The 22,929-nt window shown below is 31.4% G+C and overlaps 1 protein-coding gene across 1 annotated transcript in view; it reads left to right on the forward strand.

Annotated features, from left to right (window-relative positions):
* Nucleotides 1–22,929, forward strand: part of LOC127732352 (orexin receptor type 2-like) — a 66,604-nt gene that overhangs the window by 38,100 nt on the left and 5,575 nt on the right. Inside the window, exon 3 of the mRNA XM_052241392.1 lies at nucleotides 12,442–12,586. Coding sequence (XP_052097352.1) covers nucleotides 12,442–12,586 — 145 coding nt within the window. The remainder of the gene's footprint in view (nucleotides 1–12,441; nucleotides 12,587–22,929) is intronic.

A 22,929-nucleotide genomic window follows, 5' to 3' on the forward strand; every position in this document is an offset into this window, starting at 1 on the left:
TTGTTTCACAATTCAACTTTTAGTCAATTTCAATCACTGTGTGATAAATCCTTTCAATCTGATAAATGTGCTCCGGGGCAGTTGTATCTCATTTATAGAAACTTTTTGTTTTGAACTGTAAATAGACCCAAATAATAGGATAATCCCTTACTAAGAACATGGTTTACATTCATTTTTCACAATTAAGAGGCATTAAATCCTACAATTTCATTGGTCGAGAGCACTTTGCTATATTCTAAGAATATACATTATCTATAACGTAGCGATAAATTAACAAACCTTCACATTATTTGTCTTGAAAGTTAAAATGTGCGTCAACGACGATTTTTGGTATTGTAGTCTAATAAATGGAGGAAAGGATTGTTTCTGCCTTAAACCTATCAAAGATGGAATATTAAAAAGTAAACACCCAATTGGCAACAACACACGATAGCTATCAAACTAATTTTAAAAATGTTTAAGTAAATCAAAGTTTTCATTTTAACCAGGGAAAATAATGACCTTACACATGTCATTATTTTATGCCTTGAAGCATATTTCATTGAAACTTGGTATCGTCCAGGTTGATTCTTCGAAAGAATAGGTATATAACAATGAATAGTGCGGACCGATTTGAACTGGTATAATACTAAATTTTCAAATTTGACGAAGGTAAAGTAATTAAAGTAACAGAGGCTGCGTATTTATACATCCCAATTGAATAGAACTGTTCGATTTCAAACTGGTATAATTTTTAAATTTCAAATTTTAAATTTTGACGAAAGTTAAGTAATTGCGTATTTATACATCTCAAATGAATGACACCGTGCGATTTAAACTGGAATAATTATAGAATTTCAGAGTTGACGAAGGTAAAGGAATTACAACAGAGACTGCATAGTAATACAATAACCCAAAATGAAAAGCACTGCGCGATTAGAACTACACCTTTCTTTTATCCCATTTGACGCCAAAGTTTTTAATTTTCTTATCCAAAATCTTTCCCGAGTGAGTCTGTCCTCCCATGACCTAGCAGTGTTGTGGTCTATGATGGTAACATTCAGTCGATTGACGATGGCATTGAAGCCTATAGGGAAGTCTGGTACTCTTGCAGCACCTTACACCCACCAACATAATGTTTAGTCCAGCTTCTAACTTTTGTATTGAAATGCAATAACTTTACATTCAACGGTGAACGCTATCTCCAGGTTAATGGAAACAAAGATGGCCCCGTCTGATGCCAATATTTTTATGGGATAGTTAGAACAGCAAATTCTCAATTCTTCCCTTTATCAACCTCTCTCTTGGCTCCGATTCATCGACGATATTGACATGAAGTGGGATAATACTGAACAAGAACTCAGTGTGTTCATTCAACATGCCAACGATGCCCATTCTTCAACAAATTTCACTTTTGAAATATCTGACTCTAAGATCACATTTCTTGACACCGCTACGCAAGTGAAGGATGGAATCATATTTACATATCTGTATTGCATGCCCACAGACAAACATCAATATCTTTTTCCTTTGAGCCAGGCCATCCGAATAAAACGGACATTGATAGAGGTTTCTCTCGTGCTAACAAAATCAGCCGAGATGAAATTTTACAATATAAAGAAAAAGGTCAACAAACGAGTGCTGTTTGTGCCAACTTACCATCCCAAATTTTACAAGTTATCACATCTTACCCGCGAAAATTGAAAAGAAATCGAAAAACATGATAAACTATCCAAGATCTTCTCTGAGCCACCTGTACTGGTTTTCCTTAAAACCAAAAGCCTAAAAAACTCTTAAAGATCGTTGACTAATATCTAAACGTTTTATATATTTATATATATATTTAAATATTTATGCAATGTATACCGTTTCGATTCCTAACATCACTGAAGAGACATTAATTGTCGAAATCCGGATATGGTGTACAAATGTTTGCACCTCATGTTTGCGGTATACCGCAAGTTTATTTTTTCAATTTGGTATTAAATTATTAATTAAATATTTTATTACATCTGGTGATCCGTTTATTTGGCAATCGCCATGGCACTCAGCAGGGTTTAAGAACATCCGTTGTTCTACCTGCTAGTCAAATGCGTTTTGTTAAAATATACTTTTTCACTTTTTTGGTCTTTTGGAAAATGTTGTTTGTGCTGTATTTAGACCCCTCTACCAAGAAATTTGTTTTGCATGCAAACGTATAAAAATTGCGGTTTTTATCCAACGCAATCATAGGTTTGAACGTTGTTTTCAATTTAGACTTGTTTATATTTTTTCGTTTGGGCTTGTATTATATTTGCCTTCGGGTTTATATAATCCGTTCATCCTATTTCGACTCTTTAAATTTCAAGAGTCTATCCTAAGGTAGCAATACACAGTTAAGAGTTTGGTTTCGCATTTTGGCCCCGGTGGATTTTTCAAATATGAAAGTTATTGTGTAATAAAATTCATTTTTAGACAGCTGAGTACTAATTTAGCCTTCAAAGGTGGTTTATAAGAACATCAAGATTATTTTTTACATGTTTTATTGGCTATTTTCTGTTTGACTCTCCGTATTTTCATAGCTAGACCGGTCATCGGTCCAGAAATTAATGTAATGTTTACAAACACTTTTTTTCTACACGAAGTTTTTGACGCAATTTTACAAAAAAATGAGACGAAAGACATATGATTTTCATTGGATTTATTGAAAGATATATGTAAACACTTTCAGAAAAGGTATTACTTGAAGTGATTGAAATTCTACTTTTGGTCAAATTTTGGGAAAATATGTGACATCTTTTCCCCCCTTTTTGCTATATTTTATAACAAAAGAATGCAGATTGTTGCCATGGATACACCAAAAAGAAATTATATTTAACCATTTTATAGACTGGATATGAAATCTATGGAAGATTCTGATTACATACATATGCACATATATGACACAAACAGTAAGCTTAATATTGCAAGAAGGCAATGAAAAGGGGATGGTAAAATTTATGAGGGAAAATTTTAACATTTTTTCCTAACTGTTTATTGCTACCTTATGGCATACTTACCAAGCTCAGAATTGTATAATTTAAGACTTTTCATACCACAAATCTATATATATTTAGATTCTAAATCAACTTCTGAGAGGATTAAGTGTTTAAGAATGACAATATATGTCAATTTTATTGTTTACAGTCCTTAGCAACCAAACTTAGACATTTTGACACAAGGCTTATAAGTGTACTCTATTTGCTTAACCCTTGCTTCTGAAGGATTGTGCAGTATGTAGTAGCCTAAGTATTGAATGTTTTGTATTTTTTCTTGCGAATATATCAAATTATTATTTTTATCAAGATTTCATGTTACATTTTGACAAATATTAAATGTATAGTTGATTCAGCTGTAAGAAATTGATTCCCCATTACCAAGTTTTTTAATCAAGTCTTTGGTATACATTAAACATAAAGATTAACATTTTCATGCTTGAAATTGTTAAATTTTGTACAATTTTGCATCATCAGAGGTCTTATAAAGATTTTCAACATTAAAAAACTGACAAAAGAGGTATAGTTTTTAAGATTTTGCCAAAAATTGAGGTAGAAAAAAGATTTTACACTTTGACTTGGCACCTTTCTTTAAATCAGTTTTTGTCGCGTTTCAGTGTCAACTGCTAACCTTCATAAAATATTCATTACTCAACCAATTTTCAAAAATAAAAGGCCATTTTACTCGTTTTAGCTAGCAGAACACAGAAAATTAGTTAAAAGGGAGAATTTGAAGAAAATATTTACTATTAAGGTAGCAATACACAGTTAAGAGTTTGGTTTCGCATTTTGGCCCCGGTGGATTTTTCAAATATGAAAGTTATTGTGTAATAAAATTCATTTTTAGACAGCTGAGTACTAATTTAGCCTTCAAAGGTGGTTTATAAGAACATCAAGATTATTTTTTACATGTTTTATTGGCTATTTTCTGTTTGACTCTCCGTATTTTCATAGCTAGACCGGTCATCGGTCCAGAAATTAATGTAATGTTTACAAACACTTTTTTTCTACACGAAGTTTTTGACGCAATTTTACAAAAAAATGAGACGAAAGACATATGATTTTCATTGGATTTATTGAAAGATATATGTAAACACTTTCAGAAAAGGTATTACTTGAAGTGATTGAAATTCTACTTTTGGTCAAATTTTGGGAAAATATGTGACATCTTTTCCCCCCTTTTTGCTATATTTTATAACAAAAGAATGCAGATTGTTGCCATGGATACACCAAAAAGAAATTATATTTAACCATTTTATAGACTGGATATGAAATCTATGGAAGATTCTGATTACATACATATGCACATATATGACACAAACAGTAAGCTTAATATTGCAAGAAGGCAATGAAAAGGGGATGGTAAAATTTATGAGGGAAAATTTTAACATTTTTTCCTAACTGTTTATTGCTACCTTATGGCATACTTACCAAGCTCAGAATTGTATAATTTAAGACTTTTCATACCACAAATCTATATATATTTAGATTCTAAATCAACTTCTGAGAGGATTAAGTGTTTAAGAATGACAATATATGTCAATTTTATTGTTTACAGTCCTTAGCAACCAAACTTAGACATTTTGACACAAGGCTTATAAGTGTACTCTATTTGCTTAACCCTTGCTTCTGAAGGATTGTGCAGTATGTAGTAGCCTAAGTATTGAATGTTTTGTATTTTTTCTTGCGAATATATCAAATTATTATTTTTATCAAGATTTCATGTTACATTTTGACAAATATTAAATGTATAGTTGATTCAGCTGTAAGAAATTGATTCCCCATTACCAAGTTTTTTAATCAAGTCTTTGGTATACATTAAACATAAAGATTAACATTTTCATGCTTGAAATTGTTAAATTTTGTACAATTTTGCATCATCAGAGGTCTTATAAAGATTTTCAACATTAAAAAACTGACAAAAGAGGTATAGTTTTTAAGATTTTGCCAAAAATTGAGGTAGAAAAAAAATTTTACACTTTGACTTGGCACCTTTCTTTAAATCAGTTTTTGTCGCGTTTCAGTGTCAACTGCTAACCTTCATAAAATATTCATTACTCAACCAATTTTCAAAAATAAAAGGCCATTTTACTCGTTTTAGCTAGCAGAACACAGAAAATTAGTTAAAAGGGAGAATTTGAAGAAAATATTTACTATTAAGGTAGCAATACACAGTTAAGAGTTTGGTTTCGCATTTTGGCCCCGGTGGATTTTTCAAATATGAAAGTTATTGTGTAATAAAATTCATTTTTAGACAGCTGAGTACTAATTTAGCCTTCAAAGGTGGTTTATAAGAACATCAAGATTATTTTTTACATGTTTTATTGGCTATTTTCTGTTTGACTCTCCGTATTTTCATAGCTAGACCGGTCATCGGTCCAGAAATTAATGTAATGTTTACAAACACTTTTTTTCTACACGAAGTTTTTGACGCAATTTTACAAAAAAATGAGACGAAAGACATATGATTTTCATTGGATTTATTGAAAGATATATGTAAACACTTTCAGAAAAGGTATTACTTGAAGTGATTGAAATTCTACTTTTGGTCAAATTTTGGGAAAATATGTGACATCTTTTCCCCCCTTTTTGCTATATTTTATAACAAAAGAATGCAGATTGTTGCCATGGATACACCAAAAAGAAATTATATTTAACCATTTTATAGACTGGATATGAAATCTATGGAAGATTCTGATTACATACATATGCACATATATGACACAAACAGTAAGCTTAATATTGCAAGAAGGCAATGAAAAGGGGATGGTAAAATTTATGAGGGAAAATTTTAACATTTTTTCCTAACTGTTTATTGCTACCTTATGGCATACTTACCAAGCTCAGAATTGTATAATTTAAGACTTTTCATACCACAAATCTATATATATTTAGATTCTAAATCAACTTCTGAGAGGATTAAGTGTTTAAGAATGACAATATATGTCAATTTTATTGTTTACAGTCCTTAGCAACCAAACTTAGACATTTTGACACAAGGCTTATAAGTGTACTCTATTTGCTTAACCCTTGCTTCTGAAGGATTGTGCAGTATGTAGTAGCCTAAGTATTGAATGTTTTGTATTTTTTCTTGCGAATATATCAAATTATTATTTTTATCAAGATTTCATGTTACATTTTGACAAATATTAAATGTATAGTTGATTCAGCTGTAAGAAATTGATTCCCCATTACCAAGTTTTTTAATCAAGTCTTTGGTATACATTAAACATAAAGATTAACATTTTCATGCTTGAAATTGTTAAATTTTGTACAATTTTGCATCATCAGAGGTCTTATAAAGATTTTCAACATTAAAAAACTGACAAAAGAGGTATAGTTTTTAAGATTTTGCCAAAAATTGAGGTAGAAAAAAGATTTTACACTTTGACTTGGCACCTTTCTTTAAATCAGTTTTTGTCGCGTTTCAGTGTCAACTGCTAACCTTCATAAAATATTCATTACTCAACCAATTTTCAAAAATAAAAGGCCATTTTACTCGTTTTAGCTAGCAGAACACAGAAAATTAGTTAAAAGGGAGAATTTGAAGAAAATATTTACTATTAAGGTAGCAATACACAGTTAAGAGTTTGGTTTCGCATTTTGGCCCCGGTGGATTTTTCAAATATGAAAGTTATTGTGTAATAAAATTCATTTTTAGACAGCTGAGTACTAATTTAGCCTTCAAAGGTGGTTTATAAGAACATCAAGATTATTTTTTACATGTTTTATTGGCTATTTTCTGTTTGACTCTCCGTATTTTCATAGCTAGACCGGTCATCGGTCCAGAAATTAATGTAATGTTTACAAACACTTTTTTTCTACACGAAGTTTTTGACGCAATTTTACAAAAAAATGAGACGAAAGACATATGATTTTCATTGGATTTATTGAAAGATATATGTAAACACTTTCAGAAAAGGTATTACTTGAAGTGATTGAAATTCTACTTTTGGTCAAATTTTGGGAAAATATGTGACATCTTTTCCCCCCTTTTTGCTATATTTTATAACAAAAGAATGCAGATTGTTGCCATGGATACACCAAAAAGAAATTATATTTAACCATTTTATAGACTGGATATGAAATCTATGGAAGATTCTGATTACATACATATGCACATATATGACACAAACAGTAAGCTTAATATTGCAAGAAGGCAATGAAAAGGGGATGGTAAAATTTATGAGGGAAAATTTTAACATTTTTTCCTAACTGTTTATTGCTACCTTATGGCATACTTACCAAGCTCAGAATTGTATAATTTAAGACTTTTCATACCACAAATCTATATATATTTAGATTCTAAATCAACTTCTGAGAGGATTAAGTGTTTAAGAATGACAATATATGTCAATTTTATTGTTTACAGTCCTTAGCAACCAAACTTAGACATTTTGACACAAGGCTTATAAGTGTACTCTATTTGCTTAACCCTTGCTTCTGAAGGATTGTGCAGTATGTAGTAGCCTAAGTATTGAATGTTTTGTATTTTTTCTTGCGAATATATCAAATTATTATTTTTATCAAGATTTCATGTTACATTTTGACAAATATTAAATGTATAGTTGATTCAGCTGTAAGAAATTGATTCCCCATTACCAAGTTTTTTAATCAAGTCTTTGGTATACATTAAACATAAAGATTAACATTTTCATGCTTGAAATTGTTAAATTTTGTACAATTTTGCATCATCAGAGGTCTTATAAAGATTTTCAACATTAAAAAACTGACAAAAGAGGTATAGTTTTTAAGATTTTGCCAAAAATTGAGGTAGAAAAAAGATTTTACACTTTGACTTGGCACCTTTCTTTAAATCAGTTTTTGTCGCGTTTCAGTGTCAACTGCTAACCTTCATAAAATATTCATTACTCAACCAATTTTCAAAAATAAAAGGCCATTTTACTCGTTTTAGCTAGCAGAACACAGAAAATTAGTTAAAAGGGAGAATTTGAAGAAAATATTTACTATTAAGGTAGCAATACACAGTTAAGAGTTTGGTTTCGCATTTTGGCCCCGGTGGATTTTTCAAATATGAAAGTTATTGTGTAATAAAATTCATTTTTAGACAGCTGAGTACTAATTTAGCCTTCAAAGGTGGTTTATAAGAACATCAAGATTATTTTTTACATGTTTTATTGGCTATTTTCTGTTTGACTCTCCGTATTTTCATAGCTAGACCGGTCATCGGTCCAGAAATTAATGTAATGTTTACAAACACTTTTTTTCTACACGAAGTTTTTGACGCAATTTTACAAAAAAATGAGACGAAAGACATATGATTTTCATTGGATTTATTGAAAGATATATGTAAACACTTTCAGAAAAGGTATTACTTGAAGTGATTGAAATTCTACTTTTGGTCAAATTTTGGGAAAATATGTGACATCTTTTCCCCCCTTTTTGCTATATTTTATAACAAAAGAATGCAGATTGTTGCCATGGATACACCAAAAAGAAATTATATTTAACCATTTTATAGACTGGATATGAAATCTATGGAAGATTCTGATTACATACATATGCACATATATGACACAAACAGTAAGCTTAATATTGCAAGAAGGCAATGAAAAGGGGATGGTAAAATTTATGAGGGAAAATTTTAACATTTTTTCCTAACTGTTTATTGCTACCTTATGGCATACTTACCAAGCTCAGAATTGTATAATTTAAGACTTTTCATACCACAAATCTATATATATTTAGATTCTAAATCAACTTCTGAGAGGATTAAGTGTTTAAGAATGACAATATATGTCAATTTTATTGTTTACAGTCCTTAGCAACCAAACTTAGACATTTTGACACAAGGCTTATAAGTGTACTCTATTTGCTTAACCCTTGCTTCTGAAGGATTGTGCAGTATGTAGTAGCCTAAGTATTGAATGTTTTGTATTTTTTCTTGCGAATATATCAAATTATTATTTTTATCAAGATTTCATGTTACATTTTGACAAATATTAAATGTATAGTTGATTCAGCTGTAAGAAATTGATTCCCCATTACCAAGTTTTTTAATCAAGTCTTTGGTATACATTAAACATAAAGATTAACATTTTCATGCTTGAAATTGTTAAATTTTGTACAATTTTGCATCATCAGAGGTCTTATAAAGATTTTCAACATTAAAAAACTGACAAAAGAGGTATAGTTTTTAAGATTTTGCCAAAAATTGAGGTAGAAAAAAGATTTTACACTTTGACTTGGCACCTTTCTTTAAATCAGTTTTTGTCGCGTTTCAGTGTCAACTGCTAACCTTCATAAAATATTCATTACTCAACCAATTTTCAAAAATAAAAGGCCATTTTACTCGTTTTAGCTAGCAGAACACAGAAAATTAGTTAAAAGGGAGAATTTGAAGAAAATATTTACTATTAAGGTAGCAATACACAGTTAAGAGTTTGGTTTCGCATTTTGGCCCCGGTGGATTTTTCAAATATGAAAGTTATTGTGTAATAAAATTCATTTTTAGACAGCTGAGTACTAATTTAGCCTTCAAAGGTGGTTTATAAGAACATCAAGATTATTTTTTACATGTTTTATTGGCTATTTTCTGTTTGACTCTCCGTATTTTCATAGCTAGACCGGTCATCGGTCCAGAAATTAATGTAATGTTTACAAACACTTTTTTTCTACACGAAGTTTTTGACGCAATTTTACAAAAAAATGAGACGAAAGACATATGATTTTCATTGGATTTATTGAAAGATATATGTAAACACTTTCAGAAAAGGTATTACTTGAAGTGATTGAAATTCTACTTTTGGTCAAATTTTGGGAAAATATGTGACATCTTTTCCCCCCTTTTTGCTATATTTTATAACAAAAGAATGCAGATTGTTGCCATGGATACACCAAAAAGAAATTATATTTAACCATTTTATAGACTGGATATGAAATCTATGGAAGATTCTGATTACATACATATGCACATATATGACACAAACAGTAAGCTTAATATTGCAAGAAGGCAATGAAAAGGGGATGGTAAAATTTATGAGGGAAAATTTTAACATTTTTTCCTAACTGTTTATTGCTACCTAAATTGAGGTAAATTATATGGCCTTCCAAATACCGTTTCGATTCCTAACATCACTGAAGAGACATTAATTGTCGAAATCCGGATATGGTGTACAAATGTTTGCACCTCATGTTTGCGGTATACAATCTTTTCCGCTAGTTTATTTTTTTCTGTTTTGTATTAAATTAATAATTAAGATCCATTTTGTTACATCTGGTGATCCGTTTATTTGGCAATCGCCATGGCACTAAGCAAGGTTTAAGAACATCCGTTGTTCTACCTGCTAGTCAAATGCGTTTTGTTAAAATATACTTTTTCACTTTTTTGGTCTTTTGAAAAATGTTGTTTGTGCTGTATTTAGACCCCTCTACCAAGAAATTTGTTTTGCATGCACACGTATAAAAATTGCGGTTTTTATCCAACGGAATCATAGGTTTGAACGTTGTTTTCAATTTAGACTTGTTTATATGTTTTCGTTTGGGCTTGTATTATATTTGCCTTCGGGTTTATATAATCCGTTCATCCTATTCGACTCTTTAAAATTCAAAGTCTATCCTTAATTGAGGTAAATTATATGGCCTTCCAAATACCGTTTCGATTCCTAACATCACTAAAGAGACATTAATTGTCGAAATCCGGATATGGTGTACAAATTTTTGCGCCTCATTTTTGCGGTATACCATCTTTTCCGCAAGTTTATTGTTTTCTGTTTTGTATTAAATTAATAATTAAGATCCATTTTGTTACATTTGATGATCCGTTTATTTGGCAATCGCCATGGCAGTCAGCTGCGTTTAAGAACATCCGTTGTTCGACCTGCTTGTCCAATGCGTTTTGTTAAAATATACTTTTTCACTTTTTTGGTCTTTTGGAAAATGTTGTTTGTGCTGTATTTAGACCCCTCTACCAAGAAATTTGTTTTGCATGCACACGTATAAAAATTGTGGTTTTTGTCCAACGCAATCATAGGTTTGAACGTTGTTTTCAATTTAGACTTGTTTATATATGAGCTGCGTCGGATAGAAATCGACCTTATGCAAGTGCACGTATACATGTACATGTATAAGATTTTTGTTGATTTTGGAACATTCAAATACGAAATTAAAGATAAATTTTGGTCTGTTTTGTAGGGTTCTTATAACAACTCAATTTTTTAAACAGTTACAGACTTTCCGTAGAGATTTTTTCAACCAGATGTATTGATATTAATTTGCATAAGGTCGATTTCTATCCGAAGCAGCTCATATATATATATAGTTTTAACACATTTGAAAATAATGTTTTTATTGCTAAAAATAGGTTGTATATGAAAAATGTTTACCACATATAGAGATCACTATTCATCATACCACACTTTTGGTTTGAAGAAAAGTAGTTGCTTACTTTCGAAGAATTTCTAGAACAATCTTCAGAAAGTACCTGCTAGAGGTTTAAAGTTTGAGAAGGCAAACACATTAAACACTACTTGTGAAGTAATTAAACGATGGAAAGGATTTCTGAATTACATGTATTGCTTTGATCTCAATAGCATACGAAAAACTCTTTAAAATTTGTTTGTAAGTAATCCCAAATCGACCATTTCGACGAGACATGAGAGGTTGAAGACACTTCACGAAAATGGTAAAAACTTTATGTGCAATAATTCAGACATGATTACAATAAAGAATGTCGAGATTTCATTACAACTACAAGGCTCAACACATCATGCTTAAGCAAATATAAAAAAAAGTATGAAGAGTGAAATCTTCAATTAAAAAGATCCGTTTCATATACGATACGAATGAAAATGTAAATATGAGAATTTTCAACTTCAAAGAAAAAACAAAAAAGGTTTTGGCACATATTAGGTTATCGGTATCGACAGTGAAGAACAACCTATCGTGCTTTAGGTATTATGTCTATTTCAAAACAATGTTTCGTTTTAATATATGAAGATAACAAGGCCATATGCTCAATATTGTCAATAATTTTCTAAATGAGTTTTGTTTTTATTATATATAACGTAATCTTTTGTGTATGTGTACAGAATTCAAAGAGATAACAACTTTAAGTTGGAATAATTTTTCAAGTCATTTTGTTTTTTTACGATGGAATAATAATAAACTAAACTAAACTCATCAGAAATCATAATCCAAAAAAAAAAAAAAAAAAAATTGACCACACCATGAAAAATAAGGCAAAACAAAAAACAGAGAAAAGTACCAATTAGGGGGGTTTTCTTCACTTTTTTTAAAAGTCTTAAACATTATAATTTCACGATATAATAATTTAATGACAGTTTTTGTCATTACACGGATTTTCTGATTAAAATGAGACACAGACTTGTAGTAAGGAAACTGTCTACGGGATCAGAAATCTACTCAAAACTTGTATTTATCTATACAGACGACGTCTTATATGTAATTTTTTACAATGTGATTTCAGTTACTCAGCCGATGATGGATACACGAAGGATGAATGTTGCCAATGAACAACTTGCTTCAAGACGTAAAGCTGCTAAGATGTTAATCACAGTTGTTTTAGCGTTTGCTGTCTGCTATTTCCCAGTTCATCTGCTTAATATTTTAAGGTATTTTTTTAAATGTACGAAGATTGCTCTTAACAGTATTTCTATCTACAAAGAAACTTGTATTCACATCAAAAATTGCAAGAAATAGTTTTTGTAACTTCTGTACAAAAGAAGATTTCTATCACTTCTTTATATTGTGTCAATTTTTAGAAATCTATTGGAATAAACTACAACTAGGCTTTCTATACCTGATCCCCCCAAAAAATGTTTTTCCTAAGATCATTCTCGCGATGGTTTTTCTCTGAATTTCTTATGAATAAAAATCATGTTATGATATGTCAAACAAGTTTGCTGTAGGCCTTACTCTTCATAAGGGCGAATGGCTGAAAAGTATTCTTTAACATGGTACAAAGGAGTTTCATTTTAGTGGTTTGTTTTCGTTAGGTCACTCTTGGTTTTTTTCAAAGATTTGGTAACAAATTTTGGGACACATGCAAGCTTAAAAAATGCTATAGGGCCTTTAAACCAAACTTCTAAGTTAAACATATAATTGAATCACTGTGTTTAACATATTACTGTATAAGTAAAATACTGTATCCATTATCGCTCTTGATATACAATATTAAAATGTTTCTGAGTCGAATTATCTTGCTGCAAAAATGGTTGACTTTTATTATAAAATCATGGCGTTATACACCAAAAATAAATCAATCAAATATTATCAAATCTCGCAATTATATTTATTTTAGAAACTCACTAAAGAATATATAAAAAAATCACCCACTCAATTTGATAAAAAGCAATAAACATTCATGTCTTTGTGTGAAAACTACATATATCCATCGAGATTCTCTCTTTGTCATCCTATTTTTGAACATTTAGCAAGGCGGTCGTTAATTTCAACCTATATACTTGTAATGAAAAAACTAACTGATAAATCCTTGTTCATGTATCAAGTTAATGTTGATCTCTTATATTTGTTTATTGTCATCTGATGTAGCCATGAGACTAATTATTTTTAAATGCATAAAAAATACAAAGCATCAGTAATAAATCCAAAGATACAATTATCACTGATGTTTTGTTCATATCTATCAGCTAACTATAGTATATTTCAGGATGATAACAGTTTCTTCCTAAGCTACTTTAAAATTGAACAAAAACATGTCGAACATGCACAAGGTCATAAGGTCATGTTTATTTCTGACTGCATGTTAATGACGTCTTTATACTAAATTCATTGGGAGTTGGATGTGTACTGATTGATATTTTAGTCTTAGATAAATAATTTTTTTATTCGTTGAAGTAGCTTTCATAAACTGCGAGTACTCTAAGACCTGTACTGTGTGTCTTTTTATTTTAGCTCTTTTTGTGCTTTGTATCGATGTGATGAGTTAAGTCCTTTTCATCTGATTTTTATAGTTTGTTCTTATGTTGTGCTGTAACACAACTGTCCCATGTAAAGGGGAAGGTTAGTGCGCCCGCAAACATGTTTAACCCCGCCACATTAGGTATGTGCCTGTCCCAAATCAAGAGCTTGTAATTTAGTGGTTGTCATTTGTTGTGGTATATCACATATTGTCTTGTACATAATCAGGTCGTTGGTTTTATCGTTTGAATTGTTTTACATTTGTCATTTCGAGGCCTTTCATAATAGCTTGCAATGCTGTATGGATTTTGCACATTGTTGAAGGTCGTACTGTGACCTATAGTTGCTAACCTTGTTCCTCGTTTGGTCTTTGGAGGGATTTGTCTTATTGGCAATCATACTATATCTTCTTATTTTTATATCATTAATCACGTAATCGTGTCTAAAAATTTTCTTATCTTTAAACAGTTTATAAATTCCGGATTATCCACAATGTTGGATCCTGGTATATCACACATATCGCGTAGTCAAGTGTTATGACAAATGGGTCTGCAGAAAAGTAAATATATTCTCCAGATCCCGTATACCTACACAAGAGTCTCTTATCTTGTGGGTCTGTAGATTTTCACTTGAGTATCTCATCTTGTGGGTCTACCCGAAACACCAACTACGACAACAACAAAATGGCTAATAATGCACAACTTGCACATATTATACCAACTGCGGTTATGCTCCTAGTAGCTATCGGCTACATCCTCTGTCTGACTGTTACACCAAGAATTCTTCTTAGTATCAGCCTCCTTTAATTAGGAGCACCTCCAAATATATATGGAGTTTTTCCTTAACTTTAAAATTTAAAAGGATAAAACAAAAATGTTCTTTTTCCAACATATGTACAGCACATATAAATAAACAATAAAAGTGTCATCCATGTCATATTTACATGGACCTTTTTATTATAAATTAGTCTACCATACATGTAGATTCACTTATGTATGTAACTCAGTTTAATTTATAATTAGAAATATGTTTCATTTGAATTTGCTTTTTAATATGCATAAAAGATACATTAAAAGGAGGTTTTATTTAATAAGATCTCTGTATTAAAATAATAAGTTAAGATGTAAGAATTTAGTAAAATCTAAAAAGGCAGATTTTCTCAGTGGAATGTTATATGTACTTCATGATCAATGTATATAAAAATCATAATAAAGTTATAAAAGCTTGTTTTGTCACCATCAATAAATTTAAAAGGGTTATATACATGATATGGACCCTATCATAAATGTATTAGCGAGTTAAAAGATAGGAATGCTTATTAATTATTTAAATTTCTTACAATTATTAAATGACGGACTCTGTGTTGGTATATATATGTCACTTATGATAATCATTCTCATTTGATTGTCATTTCCTCCACTTAAAGATATATGTATATTTATATACGTATATGCAATATGTATCTTGCTATTTGTTGTCCATAATTTTCAATCTTTCTATATGCAGTTGGAATAACATATTTCTGGTTTTGTTTTCAATATTTTCCATGAATTTTTCACAGTTATCAAACAGCTCCTTATATTTTAAACAGTCTATTAGTAATTGTACTATCGCAGTTTTGTTCATGAAGGTGCAGTTCCATTATTCTGGTGTGATTTTATCAGTGATCTCTTTTCTTATATCAAGGAAATATTTTTCTCTCGTAGTACTAAGTATGGGACAGGTTGTCAGGAAATGAGTTATGTCTTCATTGTCAGTTTTACATAATTGGCATATTGGTTCTACTTTATAGGGAGTGAATTTATGTTTGTCTGCCTGAAGTATGTATGTTCCAGTTATCATTCAAGTCTTGATTATCTTTTCTAAGTTCAAAACGAGGCAAATGCTTTACTTTCCAGACTTTATGATGTTTATTGATCTCGAAGTTTTCCGTATTCATAAATTTTAAGCTAGATTTTCTTTCAGATTCTGTTAAGGTCTTGTCCTTCCAAAATTTGTCTACTTTCAGCTTGGTGGTTCTTTTCCATTGTTCTTTCTTTGGAACATTGCCTTGAAGTTGTGTAATGGTTGGAAGTTCATACAAATCTAATATATCCATAACTCTTGAAAAGAAGCTACTTTTGTTATCAAAATTTGTTGTTATTTGTCTTTCCATAAGCTGATGTATTTTTTCATTTTCGCATGTTAGTAGTGCAAGTAGGAGAGACAAAGCTCTTTTATGAATTTCTGCATCTATTAGTAGAGCTCCTAACAGTAGTAACACTGCCGAATTAGCGGTTCTTTCTGGAAGAGATTGTAACTGGCGAAGATTTTTTCTATGAAATTTTTCCCCAGTTACAATAGCTCACCATGATCAACTTACGTCTTCAGAATTTAAGCATACATTTTATCTTAACATCAAATCTTGGAATAGTTTAACACCAAGTTTAAATCTATGTATGCAGAAAATAAAAATTACATACTTAAATAAGTATACCAAACCAACCAAGTTATTCCTGCTACTTACGCTTATACTTGCAAATGACATACATGCTAATCCAGGTCCAATACGCAATCCATGTGGTATATGTAAAAAATATGTGGCCATAAACCATAGATCAATACAATGCGATGAATGCAACTTCTGGATACAAATTAAATGTTGAGGTATCACACCGAAAATGTATAACTCATTTATGAACAAAAAAGTTTTTTCATGGAAATGTCCATCGTGTTCCACAATAAACTTGTCAGATACATCAGTGCAAATAGAAGATGGTCTTGTCCAACAAAATTCTTTTAACGAATTGGAAAATATATCTGAATCTGAAATAACAAGTCAAATTGAAACATCACTTGAAACAGCTGATATAAATGACCCACCAACAAGGCAAAGAAATAACATCCGAATCATGACAGTCAACTGTAGAAGCTTGAGAAGTCAGCAAAATATAAAAACGAATTTACCACACTTATAGATACACACGAACCCCATATAATACATGCAACCGAAACACACCTAGATAAAACAATGTCAAATGCAGAACTCATTGATACAAATATGTATGAAGTATACAGAAAAGATCGTGTATTCGGAGTAGGACATGAAGGTGGAGGGGGTTTAAACTTGGTAAGAAAAGACCTGTTATCTACAGCTGAAATCACACTGGACACCGACTATGAAATATGCTGGAATAAGATTGAGATAAAAAGGCAGTAAACCACTTTATACAGGCTGCTATTACAGACCACCAGACAACAATATAGCATCCATTGAAAGCTTAAATACATCGCTAACCAGGCTAACACATTCAAATAATCTACCAAACCTAGTGCTCACTGGTGATTTCAACATGCCAGACATTATATGGGAAATAGATGAAGACAACAACTTCCAGTAAAAAATCAAACAACTATAGTATGGAAACCAATAACAAGTTCATAGAAGCACTTGAAGAAAACTGTCTAACACAAATAGTAAAAGAACCAACACGTCAAGATAACATATTAGACCTTGTACTACCAACAAATCCGTCAAGCATTGAAAACATATCAGTCCAAGATGGAATGAGTGACCATAGCATAGTCATCACTGACATAAATTTAAAAGCAAAAACCAAAAAACAAGTACCAAGGAAAGTATATATTTATAAAAAGGGCAACATGAACGGAATAAATGAACAACTAGATATAGAGGCTATAACATCAAATATTCCAACCAAAATGCTGTCAACCAGATGGAATGTACCTTGGATCAGTAGAGAGACCAAAACAATGATCAGAAGAAAACAAAGGATTTACAACAAGGCAAAACGTACTAACAATGAAACACACTGGGAAGAATTTAAGCTCCTGAGAAAAACAGTAAAAACTAAATTAGAAGAAGCACATCAAAACTATATCTCACAAATATTGGAAGTAGATGAAGAGGGTGAGAGAAAAACACCTGTTGTTGGAAAAAAGTTTTGGCAATATGTTAAATAAAAAAAAGAGATTCCTGTGGAAAGCATCACTTAGTTCAAATGGAAAACTAAAGGAAGACAGCAAAGGGAAAGCAGAAGAACTTAACCATCAATTTGTATCTGTTTTTACTGATGAAAATACATCAAGTCAACCAAAACTGAATGGCAGCCCATCGCCTGATATAGACCATCTAGAGATAACAGTAGAAGGAGTAAGAAAGCTACTAAGTAATGTCAACCCTAAAAAAGCAAATAGACCAGATAACATACCAAACAGAGTCCTAAAGGAATGTGCTACAAGTATCTCGCCATACATAACAACAATATTTAAGAATACATACGATGAAGGGTCTGTCCTAAACGATTGGATTACAGCTATCATCACAGCACTTTTTAAAAAGGGAGACAAAAGCTTGCCAGTAAATTATAGACCTGTTTCATTGACGTCAGTAACATTTTCAAACACATTATGCAGCATCTTGAAAAATATGAAATACTAGTCGATTACCAACATGGCTTCAGACAGAAAAGATCATGCGAATCTTAATTAGTAACAACAATTGAAGATATAGAAAAACATCTAGATAAAAACGAGCAAGTTGATATGCTAATATTAGATTTCAGTAAAGCATTTGATGTAGTGCCTCACATACGGCTTCTGTGGAAATTAGAGCACTACGGAATAAATGACAAAATAATAGAGTGGGTAAAGGCCTGGCTCACACAACGACAACAGTGTGTAGCAGTTGAAGGTGAAACATCTACAAACGCCTTTGTAAAATCAGGAGTACCCCAAGGTACAGTTTTAGGCCCATTGATGTTTCTATTATATATCAATGATATTGGGGATGACATCAAGTCAATGTTGCGTCTCTTTGCAGATGATAGCCTATTATACCTGACAATAGATTGCAATGATGACTGCAACCAATTACAAAAAGATCTGGATAAATTGGTTGACTGGGCATCTAAATGGCAGATGAAATTTAATGCGTCAAAATGTTATGTTCTAAGAATAACCAACAAGAAAAAACCTATAAAACACAACTATCACATGCATGGCCAAATGTTAGAAAATGTAAGCCAAAACCCATATTTAGGAGTTCAGTTCACTAACAACCTTAAATGGGATATACACATCAACAACATCACGGCAAAAGCAAATAGATCATTAGGCTTTCTGAGGAGAAACATCGGCAAATTCCCAGAAGAAATTAAGAAAAGAGCATATCAAGCCATTGTTAGACCAAACGTTGAATATGCAAGCAGTGCCTAGGATCCATATCAGGAAAACCACATCAAACAGATAGAAATGGTGCAAAGAAGATCAGCACGTTTCATAAAACATCAATACAGCAGAGAACCTGGGTCAGTTACTAGCCTATAGCCATAAATATTCCAGATTATGTAGAACAACAAAGCAGGACAACACGCTAATATCACCAAAGTAAATTTAGAAACCTTCAAACTTCAACCAACACCTACAAATACAGCTTCTTTCCACGGACCATCAAAGACTGGAATACCTTACCAAATAAGACTGTTAAATATAGAAGATGCAGAGGCATACAAGAACAGCCTCACACATCTTATTTAAAAGAGTAGTCAAGCAACAAACACTAAATTTTAATTTCACATGTAAATATGTTTTTAATGAGCACCATATTGAATGACTCAATTAGTACTTACGTGATGGGTCTTAGACCCTTTGCATTTCAACGATGTAGATGTAGATCCTTCATCCGGAACGCTTTAGCCCAAACATTTGAAAGCCAGGGATGTATAAATACCTCCACACATGACTGTATGATAACCAAAGAGCCTGTGTCGCTCACCTAGGTCAATGTGCATCCTCAATAATTGACACTCACTCTGCAACATTGTAAAATGGAATAGAATTCATGACAAAAATCTCTTGTTCATTGATCATGTATTGTTGGTCCTTATTTCTGTGTACAGTTTCTCTCTATCTTCTTAAGTTTTTGTCCGAAACACAAAAAAGGTAAAACAATCGTCAGTTAAGGACAATCACTCCCATCAAGAGTCTACTTTCGGCAAAACTTGTCTGAGTTCTAGATTTTTACTTGCTGATCATTATGCTATTTAAAGGATCTATCCTTCATAGTTTTGAAGATAATATTACTAGGCAAAACGCAAATTATTGGTGAACATCGTCATTAAAGAGATTAAAAAGGATTGACAATTTTGGCCATTTGACTTATTGTAGATCTATAATCTTGCTGATCATTTTTTCTAACTAAAGTGTCTATCTATTTATTATAGTTTTCAAGTAAAGAGGCAGAACACTAAAAATTGGTAAAAATCACCATTAAAGAGCGATAATTGCAATAAAGAGTGAACAACTAATTTTGATTGATAGCATTGAAGCGCTTCGCGTGAAAAAAAAAATCTGACTCAAACAAAAAACCATACCAACCTCCTTTGAAGCTAAATGGTTGCTCCCTTATGGTCCATATTATTTACTGCTGAAAATGAATTTATTGGTGATTAACATAAATGACTGTAATTTCTTACATTCATTATCTTGTGCCATTTTCATATCTATTTTTCTTTCTTTGCAGATTTTACAAAATTTAAAACAATAAGACATTTGTTTAATTTCAAAACTATGAATACTGTATATAATTATTATATACAATCCATAACTTTATTAAATTATTTTTTTGTTGATTTTCATGAAGAGGTGGAGGATTTGGAATATCTTTTTCATCAATATTTAAAAGTTGTAGCTGTTTTTTTTATTTTGTATTGCTGCTGAGTGAAACAACTCTTTCTGTTTGTTGAATTAGTTTTACTTTCTAAATTAGCTGTATGTTCATATTGTATTTCCAGTTTCCTGCATCTCATATATATGTGATCAGCAAGAGGATCATACTGATTGTTAAAAATAAGTTTGAATTTACAGTGAGCCTGTTTAGTATATTGTTTTGATCAGGTTTTTCATTTACATCTAAGCCTATAGAACCATAAGTAGGATTGTAAGTTAATAATCTAAAGATTTTGCTGTTTTCTGGGATGCTATTTAAAATTTGAGGGGAGAAACTGCTCAGCAGTATAAATGTATTCCTGATCAACTTCTGTTTTTGGGTTTTTACATCAATTTCATGTACTAATTCAGAGTCAGTTTTTATCATTTCTTGCATTTTGGTTTTTTAGCTGATTTTTATGTGGTCATTTACTTTTTAAGTTTATATACAATGGCAAAATAAAATTGAGAATGGAAATGGGGAATATGTCAAAAATGTGCTTTATATAATTCTATCATGTCGTCATTGTTCTGTATTTGTACTGGTACATTTCGCTGATATAGGTAGTAGGCTGTCACTCGTTATAGGAGTGATTGCCCAGCCCCTTAAATTAGGATTCTGTTACCCTCTTTTGTGTTTTGAGCAAAAACTAAAGAAGATAAAGAGAAACTAAACAGACTAAATGATCAACAATACAAGATCGACAAAACAGATTTTCTTCATGATTTCTATTCTCATCTACAATGTTGGAGAGTGTCCTTTGTTGAATATGCACATAGACCAAGGTGAGCGACACAGGTTCTTTAGAGCCTCTAGTTTTATATAATAGCCCTTCACGTGTACAGGTAGAAATACATTTGTGGCTTTCAATTTTTTGGCATAAGCGTTCCTTATGAAGATAAATCAAGAAAAACGCTTTGGACGTTACAACTTGACAAAACAAACTGTCTCAATTGATGCCCACTCTTACAATATATTTCAATGTTTAAACACTTTCCCATTAATTTCATTTATCGTTTTTGGTTATTCTTTTAGAACCCTTTTTATATAATAGCCCTTCACGTGTACATGTAGAAATACATTTGTGGCTTTCATTTTTTTGGCATTAGCGTTCCTGATAAAGATAAATCAAGAAAAACGCCTTAGCCGCAACAAATTGACAAAGAATTATTTTCTTAAAAAAAAAATATTATAATTTTGCACGAAAAAAAGTTAAACGTCGACTGCTGCTGAAAATTCACATCTGAAAATATATTTCTCCCTCAACACAAAGCTCTTCCTCAGAAGAGCAGAAAATGAAATATTGCAAAATAATATATTAACATTTTATTTAAACACGGTGTATGACCGGTTGTTGTTTTTTTTACACCAAAAGGTTTTTTTTTATCTCTTTCTTAACAAACGCAACTCATTGTTGCTTAATGTAAATGTTCAATATTCAATCCAATTTCCAGTTTAAAACCGAATGCAGCTTAAAAGACTTCAAACAGCTTATCCTCTCGGTCTCAATGACAAAATATTGGGACAGGGGAACATATCTAAAACATCTATCGATGTCATGAATATTGTCGATAAACGGCTAAGAGATAATAGGTCTCATGGTAAACGTAAAAACCGTAATCTACGTATTAAACATCGTATAAAGTATACACTTGCTGATCTGTTATCTATAATAAAAAATAATGGTAGACATCAATTATTATGAAAACTTGATCATATACCAATAAGTAAACTACACGTTAACCTTGGGGCGGTAAATTTAGTTCGAGTCAACCGAAATTTCGACTCATCCAATTTCGACTCATCAGGAGTTGAAATACATACATTTATATGAAACAAAGTTCGGGATCACTGGAAAACTTCTAACAATCTGAAATTTCGAGTCAACCGAGTTCGAGACAACGAGAGTTAACTGTATATGATATTTTTCTGGAGTGTGATAAATTTCATTTTTCAGCCCGTAGTATAAATACACCCGTATTATTTCAGCCTTTTGTCATCACAGGCTGTTTCCTAGTATCGATAAACCTGAAAATCATAAACGGCATTTTCTTTATATAATATAGAAATAGAGGTATTGATTTTATTAACTTATCTAGTATATTCAATGACTCTACCATCCATAGCCAAATACCTCCATATTTTGATAATACAGAACCACCGATTATTTCGTATTCGTACAAAAAACCCAGCAGAAGTTTGATTTTTCATTATACGTCATTAACATCAGACGTCAATATAGAAAATAATGCTCCTTCTACTTGAGACTGTGAAACATATAGTTTTAGATATGTTCCCTATGATCATGTCATTACAGCGGACCTC

Source organism: Mytilus californianus, unplaced genomic scaffold (assembly GCF_021869535.1).
Source record: "Mytilus californianus isolate M0D057914Y unplaced genomic scaffold, xbMytCali1.0.p SCAF_1, whole genome shotgun sequence".
NCBI classification, from domain to species: Eukaryota; Metazoa; Mollusca; class Bivalvia; order Mytilida; family Mytilidae; genus Mytilus; species Mytilus californianus.